This window comes from Corvus cornix, chromosome 9, assembly GCF_000738735.6.
Source record: "Corvus cornix cornix isolate S_Up_H32 chromosome 9, ASM73873v5, whole genome shotgun sequence".
In the NCBI taxonomy this organism is placed as follows: Eukaryota; Metazoa; Chordata; class Aves; order Passeriformes; family Corvidae; genus Corvus; species Corvus cornix.
In genome coordinates, this window is record NC_046339.1 from 8,715,249 (window position 1) to 8,730,412 (window position 15,164).

General features: G+C 64.0%; 2 protein-coding genes across 3 annotated transcripts; one reads left to right on the plus strand and one right to left on the minus strand.

Annotated features, from left to right (window-relative positions):
- Positions 1-3,026: 3,026 nt before the first annotated feature.
- On the plus strand, positions 3,027-5,452 carry POLR2H (RNA polymerase II, I and III subunit H). Of its 2 annotated transcripts, XM_039557291.1 has the most exons (5): positions 3,036-3,162; positions 3,536-3,619; positions 4,335-4,428; positions 4,796-4,879; positions 5,001-5,452. In XM_039557291.1, exons 1-5 carry the CDS (start codon positions 3,090-3,092, stop codon positions 5,116-5,118), a joined length of 453 nt encoding a protein of 150 aa, XP_039413225.1. In that variant the 5' UTR covers positions 3,036-3,089; the 3' UTR covers positions 5,119-5,452. The 2 variants fall into 2 exon arrangements, with proteins under 2 accessions (XP_039413226.1, XP_039413225.1); XM_039557292.1 differs by lacking the exons at positions 4,335-4,428; positions 4,796-4,879 and having other exon boundaries at positions 3,027-3,162; positions 5,001-5,098.
- Positions 5,453-5,725: 273 nt separating this feature from the next.
- Positions 5,726-7,884, minus strand: THPO (thrombopoietin). The gene is made up of 5 exons (XM_010397284.3): positions 7,699-7,884; positions 6,787-6,914; positions 6,618-6,704; positions 6,249-6,413; positions 5,726-6,145 (listed from the first exon to the last, which is right to left on the minus strand). Exons 1-5 carry the CDS (start codon positions 7,775-7,777, stop codon positions 5,963-5,965), a joined length of 642 nt encoding a protein of 213 aa, XP_010395586.2. The 5' UTR covers positions 7,778-7,884; the 3' UTR covers positions 5,726-5,962.
- Positions 7,885-15,164: the final 7,280 nt, after the last annotated feature.

Genomic DNA, 15,164 nt, shown 5'->3' on the forward strand with positions numbered 1-15,164 from the left:
AGGTTCCATTTTGGTTTGGGGGTGCCCCAAGCAGGGGCAGAGATGGTCCCACTCTGTGCCCTGCTTTGGAGCTGCTGCCTGCCCGGGGGCTCCTGCACAACCAGAGCAAGGGGAGCTTGGGTCCAGTATTTGAGGAGTTCTTCACCCCAGGGGACACATGGACTTCCCAGCATGAGGGAAGGGCAGCAGGCATGGGGGGCACGGGGTAGGGAAGGGCTAGTCCCACGGGCACAGGGACAGCAGCTGGCACCGGATCTGAGGAGAGTTTGTTTAATCCCAGATAAGGAGGCGACGCCAGGCACCTGGCTGGCAAACGGGCACTCCCCGGGCAACGGCAGCGAAGGCAGTGCTGCCCCCCCAGCACCCACCAGCACCTGCGCCAGGACCGTCTGTTCAGCCCCAGCTGCACAGGGCTGGCGTTAGCCGAGTGCAAGTCCCTCTGGCCACCCACACTTCTGTGGCACAGCATGGCATGGCATGGCACGGCACATGGCACAGGGTCAGCGAAGCAGCCGGCACACGGCACAGCCAGGGCAGATGGGCATGGAGCGCAGGGAAAAGCAGGGTACCCCATCCTCTGCCAACCCTGGCCAGATTTACACCAGGGCCAGCAACCCCCCGGCCAATCTTGCCCCAAGGGTTGCGTGGGCAAGGGGCCAAGGAGTGGGCTTAGGGACAAGGACGGGTCTTGGCACCATGGTCCTGCTACACAGCCAGTGCCCAGGAGGTTCAGGACTGCGCCAGTCTCCTGCTGCCACCCTGATCCTGTGGCATCTGTGGGGCATCTGGAAATCCACCCTGCCTTCCCCATCTGGCCCTGCAGGTGGCTGCATGCCCATGACCCTGCCCAGGGTCGGGGCCCAGGTGTGCCCTGTCCCGCAAGGGCAGGGAGGCAGATGGCAGTGCCAGCTGGCAGGGTCGCTGGGCAGCAGCACTCCTGGGGGCTGCCTCGCCGGCTGGTGAGCACAGCCCCAGCTGCCTGGTGGCCTGTACCGAGTGTGCCAGGTCTCAGCAGGGGCAGACAGGGACAGCCAGGTGGGATTAGCCCTTTGTGTCACCCCGCAGTGGCCCTGAGAGCATCCAAGCAGGAGGCACAGCTGTGCCACGGCCCTCCAGCCTCAATCACATCAGGATCCCAAGGGGTACCTCTGAGTACAGGGGGGCTGGCACATGGACCCCTCCCCGAAAAACAGCCCTGGCCCCCACACTACCCTACCCTGACCGGCTGGTCCCCGCCAGGCAGGTCACGTCCCTCCAGGACGGCGCCCTGAGGATTCTGGAAAGGGCAACTGGTCATACTGGTGAGCCTGGCTGTGGTAGGACTCCCTCCGCTCCGGCACACCCTGGGGGTGTCCTGCCATGTTCGGTGTGTTGCTGCCACCCCCTGGCAACCTGCACAGCCCCGGGTGTCCCCCACAGCCCCTCACGCAGGGGTGTCCAGGTCCCCAACAGCCCAGTCCTGCACCCCAAACAAGCGGGCAGCAGCACGCGGTGTGCAGGATGCCAGGAGGGCACAGCAGCTCTGAGGAGGGGTCCACACCCCGCACCTTGCGCCTCAGGGGTGCCTGTCTATGGCCACATTCTGGCAGGGAGGAGGTTTCTGGCCCTCCCCGAGCCAGGGTGGACAGAGTGGGGAGGGGGCTGCAGGACTTGGGGGCGTCACCCGTCCATGCGATGATTAGAAGGAGCCGAGGTTCCGTCCCAGCGCATTAAGACTGTCCCCGCTGAGTGCCACCGCCGCGGGGTGACCCTGCCGTGAACCGCCCACGCCCCCCCGACGGGCCACCAGCCCCCTCGCACCAGCACCCCCCTTCACGCCAGTGTCCCCGCTGCGTGTCACCACACTGCCCCGTTCCGCTGCCTGCGCCTCAGGCATGCGTGAGGATGCGCTGGCACCGCGCCACGGAGGGGACGCGCCACGGAGGGGATGTGCCATGGAGAGGTCACACCTGTGTGGGTCTGGGTACCACAGCATCTTGTGACAGGCCTCCCGGTGCGGATGCTGGGACACCTCGGGTCTGGCTACCATCTCGGACCACGACCTGGAGATGTCTGGCTCCCGGGGACATGGGCTATGTCCCCACGCAGCCACCTCGTTGCAGGCGTAAGGGCCACGCACGGGGAGCCATATCCCACAGATGTCCGCGCTCACGACCTCGTGGTCCCCAGGGAGATGGTGGCATGTCACGCACACACAGCGCCGTGCCACCCGCGGCCCCCAGTCCCCATCACCCCGGGACACCTGCCCGCTCCACCAGCTCTCTCTGTGCCACATCTGGGCGGGCACACGCTGCCCAAAGGAGGTGCAGGGTCCCCACTGCCAAGTCTCTCCTGAGGCAGGCATGAATTGGTTCAGGCAGGCTGGTGGTGGCATTTGGGGAACGGCGGGAACAGGGCTGAACTCTTGAACCCGCACCGGCAGCTCCCGACCAAATGCCAGGCATGGAGCACCCCGCGGCGCCCAACGCGCGAGCAGCTCCCGGCCGTGCCAGACCGCCCTGCTCCCCTCACGGTTCATCGGCAGGACACGGGGGACGGTGTCACACGTCCCTCCCCGCCATGGCTGGTGAGCGAGGAGGAAGAAGCCGGTGGGGGCTGCAGCCCCGTGCTCCATCGCTGGCTGAGTCCGCGCAGCTCATCACACCGATGTCCAGCTGCGATCGGGGGGCTCGGGTGAAGCCCCTCTGTCCCATGCGGCGAGGGTGGGACGCGGGCTGCGAGAGCCCCGCGGGACATGCCGGACCCCTCCCGGGACATGCCGGGCCCCTCCCGGGACATGCCGGACCCCTCCCGGGACATCCCGGGCCCCTCCCGGGCCAGCCTGTTCCTGCCGCGCGGGGGCGCTGCCGTGCCCGCTCCGTGCCGGGGGCGGGGCCGCGGCTCGCGGGTCCATCCGCGGCCTCGCAGCGCCCCCTGCCGGCCCCGTGCGGCCGGGGGCACGAGGGCCGCGCGCGCTCCCGCCCGCCCCGGCGGTCCCGGCGGGGAATGGCCCCGCCCGCTCCGGAGCCGCTCGCGCCGCGCCGGTGCGGTTACGTCATCAGTGTGCGCCGGGTGGGAGCGGCGCCGGGAGCGGGAGTGGAGCTGCCGCCATGGCTGGGATCCTCTTCGAGGATATCTTCGACGTGAAGGACATCGACCCAGAAGGCAAGAAGTTCGACCGCGGTGAGTTGGGCCCCGGCCCGCTTCTCCCAGTCCCCCGTCCGCCTCTGCCGCCGGCGCTGGCCCCTGTGCCCCATCACCGCGCTGGCCTCTCCGCGTGTTGCCAGCCCCCGGAGCGCCCCGTTTCCACGGGGCTTCCCCAGCTCGGCTGCTGGTCCCCCCACGCCCCCGCGGGCCCGGTGCGTTGCATTCCCCGCCCCACCGTGTTCTCCTCCCTGCCTGTGCGCACCTCCTTCAGTTGTCAGGCTCTGGCATCCATCTCCAAACCCATCCGAAAACGGTTCGGGTGCCAGCCTGGGCTGTGAAGGGGACCCTGTTCCCACCCACCCCTTGGGGATCTTATCTGTCCTGGTCCCTGACTCTGCTGCTCTCCCAGTGTCGCGCCTGCACTGCGAGAGCGAGTCCTTCAAGATGGATCTCATTCTGGACGTGAACATCCAGATCTACCCCGTGGACCTCGGTGAGCTATTGGGCTGCTAGCATAGGGCGGGTCAGCCGGTGTCAGCTGGGGTGGGCAAGGTCTGAGAGGATGGAGCCAGGAATTGCTGTGATCAAGGAATAAGCTGCCTCAGGCTTCCTTGGGCCCCTGTGCTGTTCCCAGGTCACAGTAAGTTCAGGGCACTCTCAGTGTACTGACGCTGAGGTGCGTTCTGCTTCATCTCCCTGTGTGTATGTGGGCTCACCTCTGTTCCTTTCCCCACAGATGATGTCTGGGGAAGCTGCCTCAGCTGGTGGTAACCAGGCTTTAAGAGAGATCTCATGAAATTAACTTCTGCAGCTAAATACACTAAATGTGTGGAAAAGAGAGTATTTCCCTCGATGAAACACAGAAGGGCTGAAACGGATACTGCAGGGGCTCGTGTACCTGCCTGGGGTCCAGCCAAGTCCTCTGGGACTCGCCCAGTGACTATCTTGTTATGTCCCCTGAAAACACCAACAGTGGTGTCCTCGTGGCTCTGGTTTCCTCCATGACGTGGGGAACAAGGAGACACAGGATCCAGCGTGACCTTTCACACGTTCCCCACAGTCCTGCTTGGAGGACTGGCAGCAGGGACAGAGCTTGTTTAGCACCCCCTGCCAGGGTGGCCCTTTGCCACCACCCTGAGTTCTAGCTGTGTCTGCTGCTGCTCTGGTTGTGCTCTCACCTTCTCACTGCTCCTCTGGCCTCCTCACAGGGGACAAATTCCGCCTGGTCATCGCCAGCACCTTGTATGAGGACGGCACCCTAGATGATGGCGAGTACAACCCCACAGACGACCGGCCGTCCAGGTACGGGGCCCAGCTGGGACCCACGGGGGCGTGGACGAGGGAAAAGGTGAAGTGCTGAGGTTAAATGTCTCAGGTTGAACACTAAGAGGAATCTTCACAGAGAGGGTGATTAAATATTGGAATGGGCTGCCCAGGGAGATGGTGGAGTCACTATCCCTGGAATTGTTTAAGGAAGGACTGGATGTGGCACTTGTGCCGTGGTCTAGTTGACAAGGCGATATTCAGTCATAGGTTGGACTCGATGATCTAAGAGATCTTTTCCAATCTAGTTGACTCTGTGACTGTGAGGTGCCTTCTCCCAGAGGACACTGAGCTGGGGGAATGGCCAGGTTTGATTCCTTGCTGACCTCAGACTGTGCTGTTGCAGGGCAGACCAGTTTGAGTACGTGATGTACGGCAAGGTGTACCGGATCGAGGGGGACGAGACCTCCACGGAGGCGGCCACACGCCTGTGAGTGCCTGTCGAGAGTGGGGGAACACAGTGCCCTGGGGTGGGGGGGGGGGCACTGGGATCTCGGCTTGGGTCTCCCATGGGATTCCCTGCTCTCACTGCTCCTCTCCTCCCACCTCAGCTCTGCCTACGTGTCCTATGGGGGCCTGCTCATGCGGCTGCAGGGAGACGCAAACAACCTGCACGGGTTTGAGGTGGATTCTCGCGTTTACCTGCTGATGAAGAAGTTGGCCTTCTAGCATACCTCCGTGGGCTGCCCAGCCTCTTCAGAGCTGGGGAGGAGGGAGCAGTCCCCCTCCTCATCCCAGTGTCTTCTGACTCCTGCTGGGATCCGCATCTCTGTTTGCAAGGAGAGAGGTGCCTGACATTTGAGTGGACGCCATGCTGGGTGCTCTGGTGTTGCCTGATGGCATCTCCTCACCTCCGCCTGCCTGTGCTCAACAGCCCTGGCTCTGTCCAGGAGCAACTGGACTGGGACAGCTGCCTGCCTGCCTCTGGGGACTGGGGACTGTTCCCTCAGGAACCATCCTGAGGCAGGCTGCCTTGGTTTTGATTAAACTGGGATGTTTTCTACACCTGGCTCTGCTTGCTGAGAGACGAGGCTGGCAGGGAGTGGATACACCTGCGCAGGGAGAAAGGGGGGACCCTGCCACTTCCCAAAGGATGGGGAGTCCAAGCCTGCGGCAGGTGGGTACAGAGAGGAGGAGCGGCGGGGCCGTGCCAGGCGATCCTGCAGCACTGGCAGCTGCTGCAGGAGGGAGCGGGCACCAGGCAGAACTGGGAGCATGTCCCAGAGGAGCCGGCTCCTGGCCCGGGCACAAGGACACACACAACCCTTTAGAAAAATAGCTCTTTAATCAAAAAGCATTCACAGTAGAGGTTCCTGCCTGGGTGGGAGCAGGGCCTGTGCCCACTGGCACGTAAGTGTCACTGTTTGCCTCCATGGGCTGCGCAGTCGACGGAGAATTGAGGAACCGGTGCCGACCCTTTCCCTGTGGGCATCTTCCTGGGCACCCAGAGCACAGCTTAGTGTCCTGCAGGATTGCTCCAGCATCGCATTGGGGTTGAACCCTGTGTGCAGCCTCACTGGGCCTCGTATGGAGGGTCTTTGCTGTCCCCCTGTCCTTGCTTGCACAAGACCTTGGCCAGGTCTTCGAAGAAGAAGAGCAGCTTGCCCTGTACCAGCTGCCGGTAGGTGAGGAAGATGCTGGTGACGTGGGTCTGCTCCATGGAGTGTGGGGAGCAGCTCGGCTCCCAGTGTCCTCCCTGAGGGGTGAGAGTGGGACAGAGGGGTGACAAACTGTTGCACCCAACCCAGCCCAGCTGGCACCTGTGCCAGGGTGGCCTGGCTCATCTGGGGACATCTTACCTCCCAGCTGAAGGTCTGCAGGAGCAGGAAGAAGGAGTTGGCATGTCGGTAAAGCTGGCTCAGCTGCTTGGCCCCGCACTCCTCGCTCACCTGGCCCTGGGCCCCCGCCACAGCACCCACCAGCAGGGCCAGATCACACAGGATCTCCCGCCGCTTGGTCTCGTTCTGGGGGAGCAGACAGTGATCCCCAGGGCCTCGTTGCTTCCTTTGCCCACCTTGGGGCTGGATGGGGTCCTCTACCCTCCCTGTGCCACCAGATATGCCCACAAGCATCTTGTTCAGCATTTCTGGTGCTTGTGCCAACCCAAGGTTCCTTCTCCAGTCCTGCTGGCACACCAGTGCCAGCACCCTCCTCCCAGCCCCTCTCACCAATTTGGATTTCCACTGCTGGAAAGTGAAGTCCACCAAGGGCAGCACTGCAGGACAGCTAAGCACAGGCAGGGCCTGGCACTGGCCCTAGTGAGGAGAGATGTCAAGGTGAGGTGCCAGGAACTGTGCATGTCCCTGGCCTTGGGTTTTGTGGGGACTGTATCCTCACCACTCTGGTTTCCATGTCCTTGGCCTCCATGATGTACTTCTGGATAAGCCTGTTGTCACAGACCAGCCGTGTTGGGCTGGCACGGTCCTCTTTGATGTGCAGGAGGAAAGATGTGAGGAGGAGCAGTCCTGGAGGAGATGGGGTTGCCTTATGCACTGTGCCACCCTCCCTGGGCAGTGCCAACCCAGAGCCATGCCTCCAGTGGCAAGTCCCCTCCCCAGCCCGTGGTGGGGGTGCAGGGGGAGGTGTGAGTGGCTGAGGAGGGCCTGGTACTGCTCTCCATTCAGCCAGCGGGGGGTGCCCGGTGCTCACAGGGGAGAGCCGGGGTTTCCGTGCCAGTGGTGTGTGCCAAGGGGCTGCACGGCCACATCTGCCAGGTTTTTCGGCCACACTTCAGGCAAGGAAGCAGGGCTGTACTCCCTGTGCAGACCAGGGCCAGCCCTCTGGATCCCTTCCAAGAGCAGCTCCAGGCGTCATGTGCACTTCGGGGAATCCCGGCCTGCAGTGTCCCACAGGGAGCATCTGCTCCTTGCTGCTGCCCTGGCTGAGTGCTCCCCTGCTGGCACTGCCTTCCCCAGTGCCGCTGGCACATCGCTCTGCCCAGCAACTGCCCGTCCTGCCAGCTTCTCTAAAGGCCCTCTTTGCATCCTCCTGCCTGCCTCGCTGCCTGCCCTGGCACTACACCTGTCCCCAAAAGCCCTCTGCACGGCCTGTTTCCCTAGGATGGGCATGGAGAGGTGCTTGGTTGCCCTCGCATGCTGGCAGTGGCCAGGTCCAACCACCCCAGAGCCACCCTTGGGGTTTGATGCCCATCTGTGGGATTCATCGTGCAGGGGACGCTCTGGCTGTGGGGCCACGGTATCCACTGTCCCTTCCTGCGCACCCAGTCTCCCCTTGTAGCCACACACTCACTGTTCAGCTCCATGCTCGGCTGGGGGCTTCGGCCCTGCATCTTCCATCTTGGGGCCAGCGGCTGCTCCCTGGCTCCCATCCCCCTTCCATGGAGGGCAGCGGTGGCGCGGGCTCCCCGCGAGCCGCCCAGGCGGGCCGGAGGCCGGAGTGGCCCCGGCACAGCACGGCGCAGCTCTGCGGCTCCGGCCTGGCCGCCCAGCCGAGGCAGCACGATTTCCTGTTGTGTCGCCGCTGACCTTCAAGCAAAATCGCAGTGGGGGCCCCGGGCCCGGGGGACGGCTTCCTGCCTCCGGCCGCTTCCTCCCTTGGCTCGGCGCACGGGAAGGGCGTCCCTGGGCTCACCTGCCCCCAGGCCTGAGCACTCAGCAGCCAGCGCCGCGGTGGTCAGTGACTCAGCCGTGCCTGCCCAGGGGGAGAGGGTAGCCCTGCAGAAAGGATGGCGTCAGTGACCCTGCACTGGACAGCCCCGGCAACGTGAGCCCTAATGGGGTCGTGTGGCAGCCAGGTATGAAAGCCACCAAAAACCCTCTCACAGAGGTGGGCCATAATCCTGGTGACCCTCTCCCAGAGTTTAACTTCATCCCTGGTGACTTTTACCCAGTTAGACCCCATCCCTGGTGACCCTCACCCAGAGGCATCCATCACCCAGAGGTGACTTGGGGTGGTGGAGATCCCCGGGATGGCTGTGGTGCATGGGATCCCTCTGAGCTGGGGAGGGTGATGGATCACAGGGGTCACGGCTGGTGCATGGTCCCAGGGCGGTGTCTCCGCGGTATTGGTTGGGGGTGGGGTGGGTGAGGCACCCCCAGATGCCCCTTCGCTGGGTAGGAGAAGCCCCGGGGACCTGTTCAGCACCATGCCCTGGCATGGCTATTGCATTCCCTGGCAAAGTCAGGCCTCGCTGGGCACTCTGGCGGGGGGTGCACACCCCCAAACCCATGTGTACGTGTGCGTGTTCCCATACTGCACACGTGTACACACCCACCACGTGCACCCTCAGACCTCCGTGTACACACGTGCACTTCCCTGGCACGCCTCGGGGCATGTGCTCAGAGAACCCCCCACCCCGGCAGCCCCCCACAGCTTCCCTTTGGGGACACCCCCCTCCCAGCCCACATCCTCTCGGCTCCCGGTCTCCCTGCAGCCCGTGCGTTTCCTTCTCACACCCCGGCTCTCGCACACTCTCGCACGTTCCCACCCCCGTCCCTGTGGACAGCAGTTCCCGGCAGCGCCTGGCCGGGTGACAACAGCTAAAGTAAACACCCCAGCCCCGCTCCACCTGCCCCATGCCCTGCTCAGCCCACAACAGCCCACCTTGCAGGGTGCCTGGATGGGGAGTCTAGAGGGTACCACGACTCCAGGGATGAGACTGGCAGCCCGGCTCGCCTGGGCACGGCTGGCAGCAACGGGACCCGTGAGCACCGGGGTCAAACACCTCCAGGCTTCCCACACACGGCCGTGGTCCGTCTGCGGACGTGACAAGCTGCAGTCATGCCCGAAATCACGCCCATCAGCACCCTCAGCCCGTCTGCCAGCGCTGGCCTCGGGCCCTCCACCGTGCCCATGTCAGTCCCTGCCATGCCCCCGCCATGTCCATTCCCTGTCCCTCCCTGGGTGCAAAGTCATTGACAGTGCCAGGCTGGAGAGATGCGGTGCCCTGCATTCCTTCTTGATTAGGCAAACAAACCCATCAGGGGAAACTGGAGAACAACTGGAAACTGGAGGTCTAATGGACCCCCATGGGCATCCTAAGGTGCCCACAATAGTCACTTTACTCTAAAATATTCCTTTTCAGCAATGCCAGAAGCTGGCAGGCAGCATGAGCCTGTGTCCGTGGGCAGACTGGTATTCCTCTGCTGGAAAGAGCAATGCCAGCATTTGCTGCCGTGCCAGAGGGGCAGAGGAGGATGTGGGGGAGAGCCCCTGCTGCTGGCCCCAGCCCGATCCCACGGATGTTGTGTGCTGTAGCGGGAGAGAATGTGGGGGCAGTGAGTGAGGCACAGGGACCACAGAGGGACACGGGGGCTCCGGCCAGGCAGCCAGGGCTCTGGCAGGGGACAGGAAGCCAGGCGGGGGCCGCGGGGCTGCACAGCTGGCCGGATCCCGGTGCCAAGATTCCCACCTCTCCTTACAGGGTGCAAAGTGCTGGGAATCCCGCTGCAGGGACAGCCGTTCGCACCCACTTTGCCAAGGTGCTGAAGACAGCAGGAGGTGCCAGGAGTCAGGGAAGGGGGGGAAGAGGGGGAAGACGCAGGGGTGGGAGGGAGACTGTGGTTCGGTGGCACAGCTGCTGTCGCCGAAGGCCACCCAGATGTGCTCGCTGGGCACCCCCAGGATATCAGTGATAGCATGGGAAGCAAACCTGGCCTTCCAGGGGCAGGGAGGGGGGTCTCAGCCCCCTTTGAAGCCCCCATAAAAGAGTCCGGCATAAAGGAAAGAGAAAGTCAAAGGAACAAAGAGAGCGGCTAATCCCGGCGTGAGCAAACAGCCCCGTTTGCTCAGGGCACAGCTGGCTCCGGGGCCAGGGAAAGGAGCACAGCGGGGCTCTGCGAGTGCCAGGCAGCGGGGGACCCTCTACCCGGGCTGCCCTTCCCCGAGCACGGGCAGTCCCCGGGAGCAGGGTCCCTCCTGGACCCTCCGGGCTTTTTTGCTACATATGCAAATTGCCAATAAACATCCGTGGGCAAATCCTACTCGCCGCGCAACCTGGTCCTTGCACTGCTCCCAGACAGCCGTCCCAGGAGAACACCCACGCTGCCGGGTAAACGGACTTGCAAGGGGCACCTTGGTCGGAGTGCAGCAGCTTGGGAGTGAAGGATGCCAGGGTTTTACCTTTCCCAATTTTCAGCAAGCCACATGCTGCCCAGCACCCCAGCACAAAGCCCTCGGTGCTGCCCAGAGGATGTCCATGGGCAAACCCTCCTTGCCTTGGGCAAGGGCGCCTTATGCCAGTGGCTCTGCTGGCATCTGGGGCGATTCCACCTCCTCTCCCATCCCGCTTCTCAGCCAAGCTTCCCGCTCCAGTGGGGGGCACGGAGTGCGGTGGGGGGGCACCTCGTCCCTCCGCCTCCATCCCACGGAGAGGCGAAGGGGTTAATGCCAGGCAGCCGAGCCGCAGGTGGGCGCAAGAATGAAATTCCTTCTCGCTGTCCTGCGAAGTCTGGGCACAAATATTTGCCTGCATGTCCGGTGGGGAGGGGGGAGACCACCATCGCTTCTGGGAGCTTGCTAATCCCCATGCCAAACAAGGCCCCCACATGCCCCACGTGCCCCCCCCTCCCCCCCCACCTTCCTCCTGCTGGGATCACCCTGCAAAGCCTTTGAGGAGGGAACATTTGGGGTCAGGGGGATACCAGCACCTCTGGGTGCTCCTATGAGCAGGGAGCTCTATGGGGTTGACAGGCCACTGGGAACAGGCATCTTGTTCAGGGACACTGCCAGGATCAGCTTGGCATGGCAGATGAGACTGTTTTGGGGTCTCCATTCCGCTCCCCAAACCGTGGCCACCACAGCAGGATGGGATGAAGGTGAGAGTCCCAGCCATCCCCGCCATGTCAGCAATGCACCCTCCATAATAAATTCCATGTGTTCACAGACAGAAAAGAGACTTTCCCCTGCTCCATTGCCCCCCCCCAAACTGCATCCCCCATCTGTACCTGCCACCCCCAAAACTCCCTCCATCTCCAGACTCCCCTGGCCTTCGTCTGGGATGGCCCAGCCCTGCAAGTCACCTACCAGTTGTGCAAATATTGCCGGAACGGCTGTAATCCGTGTCCAACATGAATTATGAGATATTTCCACCCATTACGACAGCCCCCCCCCCCCCCCGCCCCGCCGCGTGTGTGTGAGGCCGGGGGGATTAGACACGGCACAAGCCACACTCGGCACAAAGCTTTGGGGAGGCTGACGGCTCTCTGTGTCCCACAATAGGGCGGGGCAGTCGAGGGGGGCTCTTTTTGGAGAGGGGGGGTACCCCACATGCCTTCCCGTCTCCAGGCTCATGCCTGGAGGGTGTGTTGGGATGCCCAGAAGGCAGCGGGAGGCTGTGGGAAGGGGGGCCCAGGGCACGTAGTTGCACCACGACCCCATCCCGGGAGAGCAGAGGCTCCTTCCTGTCGCCCTGAGCCCGGCTCATGTTCAAAGCCGCGAGCAGGCAGCAGCTAATGAGGGCAGACAATGGGAGCTGCGTGGGGCAGAGCTCGGGTGAGGGCCTGCTGAGACACCCCCACGCCAGGCATGGCACAGCCCTGGCACCACGATCCTCTGGAATCCTCCATGGGACCCTCACCGCTGGGCAGGGCACATGCCCACAAAGCCCCTGCAGAACTACACGTTGTTCAGTAGGGCACCTTTGGAGCATCCCACCTGCACTTTGCTGGGACAGGAGACATCCCGTGGGACCACCACCTCCCCACCGGGGACAAGCCAGTGCCCACCCTGGGAAGAGGTGGTGGAGGGGTGAAGATGCAGGCTTGAGGCTGCCCATGGCCAGCGGTCTCCATCGCGGTGCAGCTCCAGCTGCCCACAGCTGGCAGCCCCGTTGGGGACGTGCCGGCGCCAGGCCCAGCTCTGGAGCCTCAGAGGTGCCTTTGTGCAGGGCGCTGCTCCTCACACATATATATATGTGCGGGCGCTGGGAAGCAGCTGGCGGGACCGGGACCCTTTCCCAGCACCACCCTTGGCCGGCACCATCCCTTCTCCAAAGGCACAGGGACCCCCGAGGCTCTGTCAAGCCACGTATGCCTTTTGATGAGGGCACTCCTCGGTATTTCCAGGGGCAGCCCAGGCTGTGGATGAGGAAAGCCCAGGCACGGCCGGGGCATCAATTTCCTCCTTGCCCACCGCAGTGGCTATGCCCGCCTCCGCGGGCAGGGATGCTCAGCACCCTCCTGACATGATAGCGCACGCCAGCATACCACCCCGGTCCCAGCCTGGCAGTGCCGGGACGCCCCTGCAGCCCCCCTCTCCCTCACGCTGCCGCCCAGTGCCTCGGATTCCCTCGTGCCGACGGCTGCAGCCAGGCGGGTTCCCCGTCTGTCTTTCCTTTCCCCGGGAAAGGGGAGGGAGCTTCCCTCATCGCTTCCCCGTGTCCCGCAGACGAGCCAGGAGACTGTGACGAGTTCTGGGTGCACAGAGCCAGCACCGGATTCCTGGCATCGGCGGGACAGCTGGGAGCCATCGCCCGCCTCCTCCCTGCTCAGCCCCGCTCACGTACCGCCGTCCCCAGGGCCGCTGCTGTGCTGCAGCGGGCACCGTGCAGCGACGCTGGCACAGCCACAAAGACCCCAACCCTTCCCTGCCCTCCACGTCGCTGGATCCCCGGCCAGCGAGGACGTCGGGAGACAGGAGAGGGGACAGGTCAGTGACACCGCTGGGGACAACGGGGAGGGCACAGGACCAAGGGCTGCCGTGCTGCCAGGCATGGTCGCTGCTTGCAGAACGCACTCGCAGGCAGCAGGGTGTCCGGGACAGCCGTGCCCGGGGGGATGCTCGAGGTCCTGGCAGTGTCCCAGCCCTGGCCATGCCAGCGGGCTGTCCTGCTGGGGTAAGCCCGGCTGCTCCTCCCTACCTTCTGCCAGCTCCTGCCACGGACCAGGTCCCTTGCAAGGCCAAGCCCCCCTGCCGCACTGCCCGCCCCGGGAGAGGTGTCGCTCTGCGCGGAGATGTGTGCCAAACTAGGGCAGGGAATGGGATGGGGCAGCCATGGACAAGCCGGGGATGGGCAACCCATGCTGGCACTGGGGCAAGGGGCGGTGGGCTGCAGCCCCCCCAGCTGCTCGCTGGGCTGCGGGGAGGCCCAGGAGGAGCCTTCTGGGGAGGCAGGGGCCTGTTGTGCTCCAGCTGTGCCGTGTTTCCCTAGCTACACCGCGCAGCTGGCCGGGTGTTTGCACCGCCCGGAGTTGATTTTGGCAGCCCCACGCTTCCCCCTCCTCCCCTCCCCACCCGCCTTCCCCCTGCCGGGCGCCCGCCTGCCACGCACCCACCACCCGCAGCCTCTCCCTGCCACCCTCGGCGGGGATGGCAACAGGGACATGGGTGACACAAGCTGCCCCTACTCCTCATAGGCTTCCCCTCCCCTGAGTTCATGCCTCAGTTTCCCCAGATGGATGATGCTTTCCCCAAAGTTTTCCATGGTGCTTACTCACTGCCAACCTCTGCCACCCTTACCAGCCCAGGAGTGGGTGAAGAGTGGGACTGGTGCTGGGTGCTGCTCTCGAAGAACCGCCCCCCCCCCCCCCCAGATGCCCCTTCCCTCCCTGGGCAAGGGAACCTTCCCCTGCAGCCACTGTCACTGGTGGGCAGGACCCAGGGTCCCACTCTGGAGCCTTGCTCTGCCCAGGGTGGGCAGCAGCTGGAGAAATCTAGGAATGTGGAAGGCATGAGCTGGAGGGGGTTGGTTGTGCCTTTGCAGTGTGGATTGGGGGAGGGGGCTGGCTGTTTTGGGAGCCCATGCTCAAGGGTGCTGAGTGGAAGGAGGAAGGGCTGGCTGCAGGGGAACAGTGGATGGCCAGTGCATTGCAGTGTCCTGTGTCCTGGGGTGCCAAGTGGCCTGGGAGTGGACTGAGTGGATGGAGTAGTCCCCAGGATGTCTCATGCCTGGGGAGTGAAGGACAATGAGCCCTGGAAGGGCTCATGACTGAAGGTGGACTGTGTGGATGTGGAGATGCCAGGATGCTCTGTGCCCAGGAGGTGCCCCATGCCAGGAAGAGTACACGGACTGAGGAGACCAGCGTTTGAACGGGTGTGCCCTGCAAACGCCGTATTCCCGAGGGGGGTTATGTGGATGAGAGACTGCGACGGGGCTCATGGCCTTGAAGAGGGGCATGTGAATGGTGGCATGCCTGGGATGTCCAGTGCTCAGGAACACCCCTAGCTCTGTGGAAGGGGTGTGGATGGTGGTGGTGGTATCTCCATATAGTGCCCTATATCTCAGAGGATGTTGTGTGAATTGGGAGGGGATGACCCCAGGATGCCCAAAACCTGAGAGTGCCGGATGCCCTGAGGGAGGGTTATATCCTAGAATCATATAATAGACTGGGCTGGGTTGGAAAAGACCTTAAAGACCATCTGGTTCCAACCACCATCCCTCAGGTTCCCCTGGGGCTGGCATGTGAGTAGGGATGCTCTGCACTCGGGGGTACCACATGCCCGGGGAGAGGGGGAGCAACGAATGGGGGGGGATCCCCAGGACATCCCGAGGCCGGGGGTACCCCCTGCCTGGCGGGGCAGCCGCGTCCCCCGGGTGCCGCAGGACGGGACAGGACAGGACGGCCCGTGCCAGGCGGGGGCGGCGGGGCCGGGGCCCGGGGGATGTGGGGGGGTCGGAGCGCGGCGGGGGGCGCATACCCCCCCGGCTGGCCGCTGCCTGCGCCTCATTAGCGGGGCCTTTGTTTGCACAGGGCTCGCAGCTCCCGCTTGCCCATGCCGCCGCCTATAAAGCGGAGCCGGAGCCGGCAGCCGGGCAG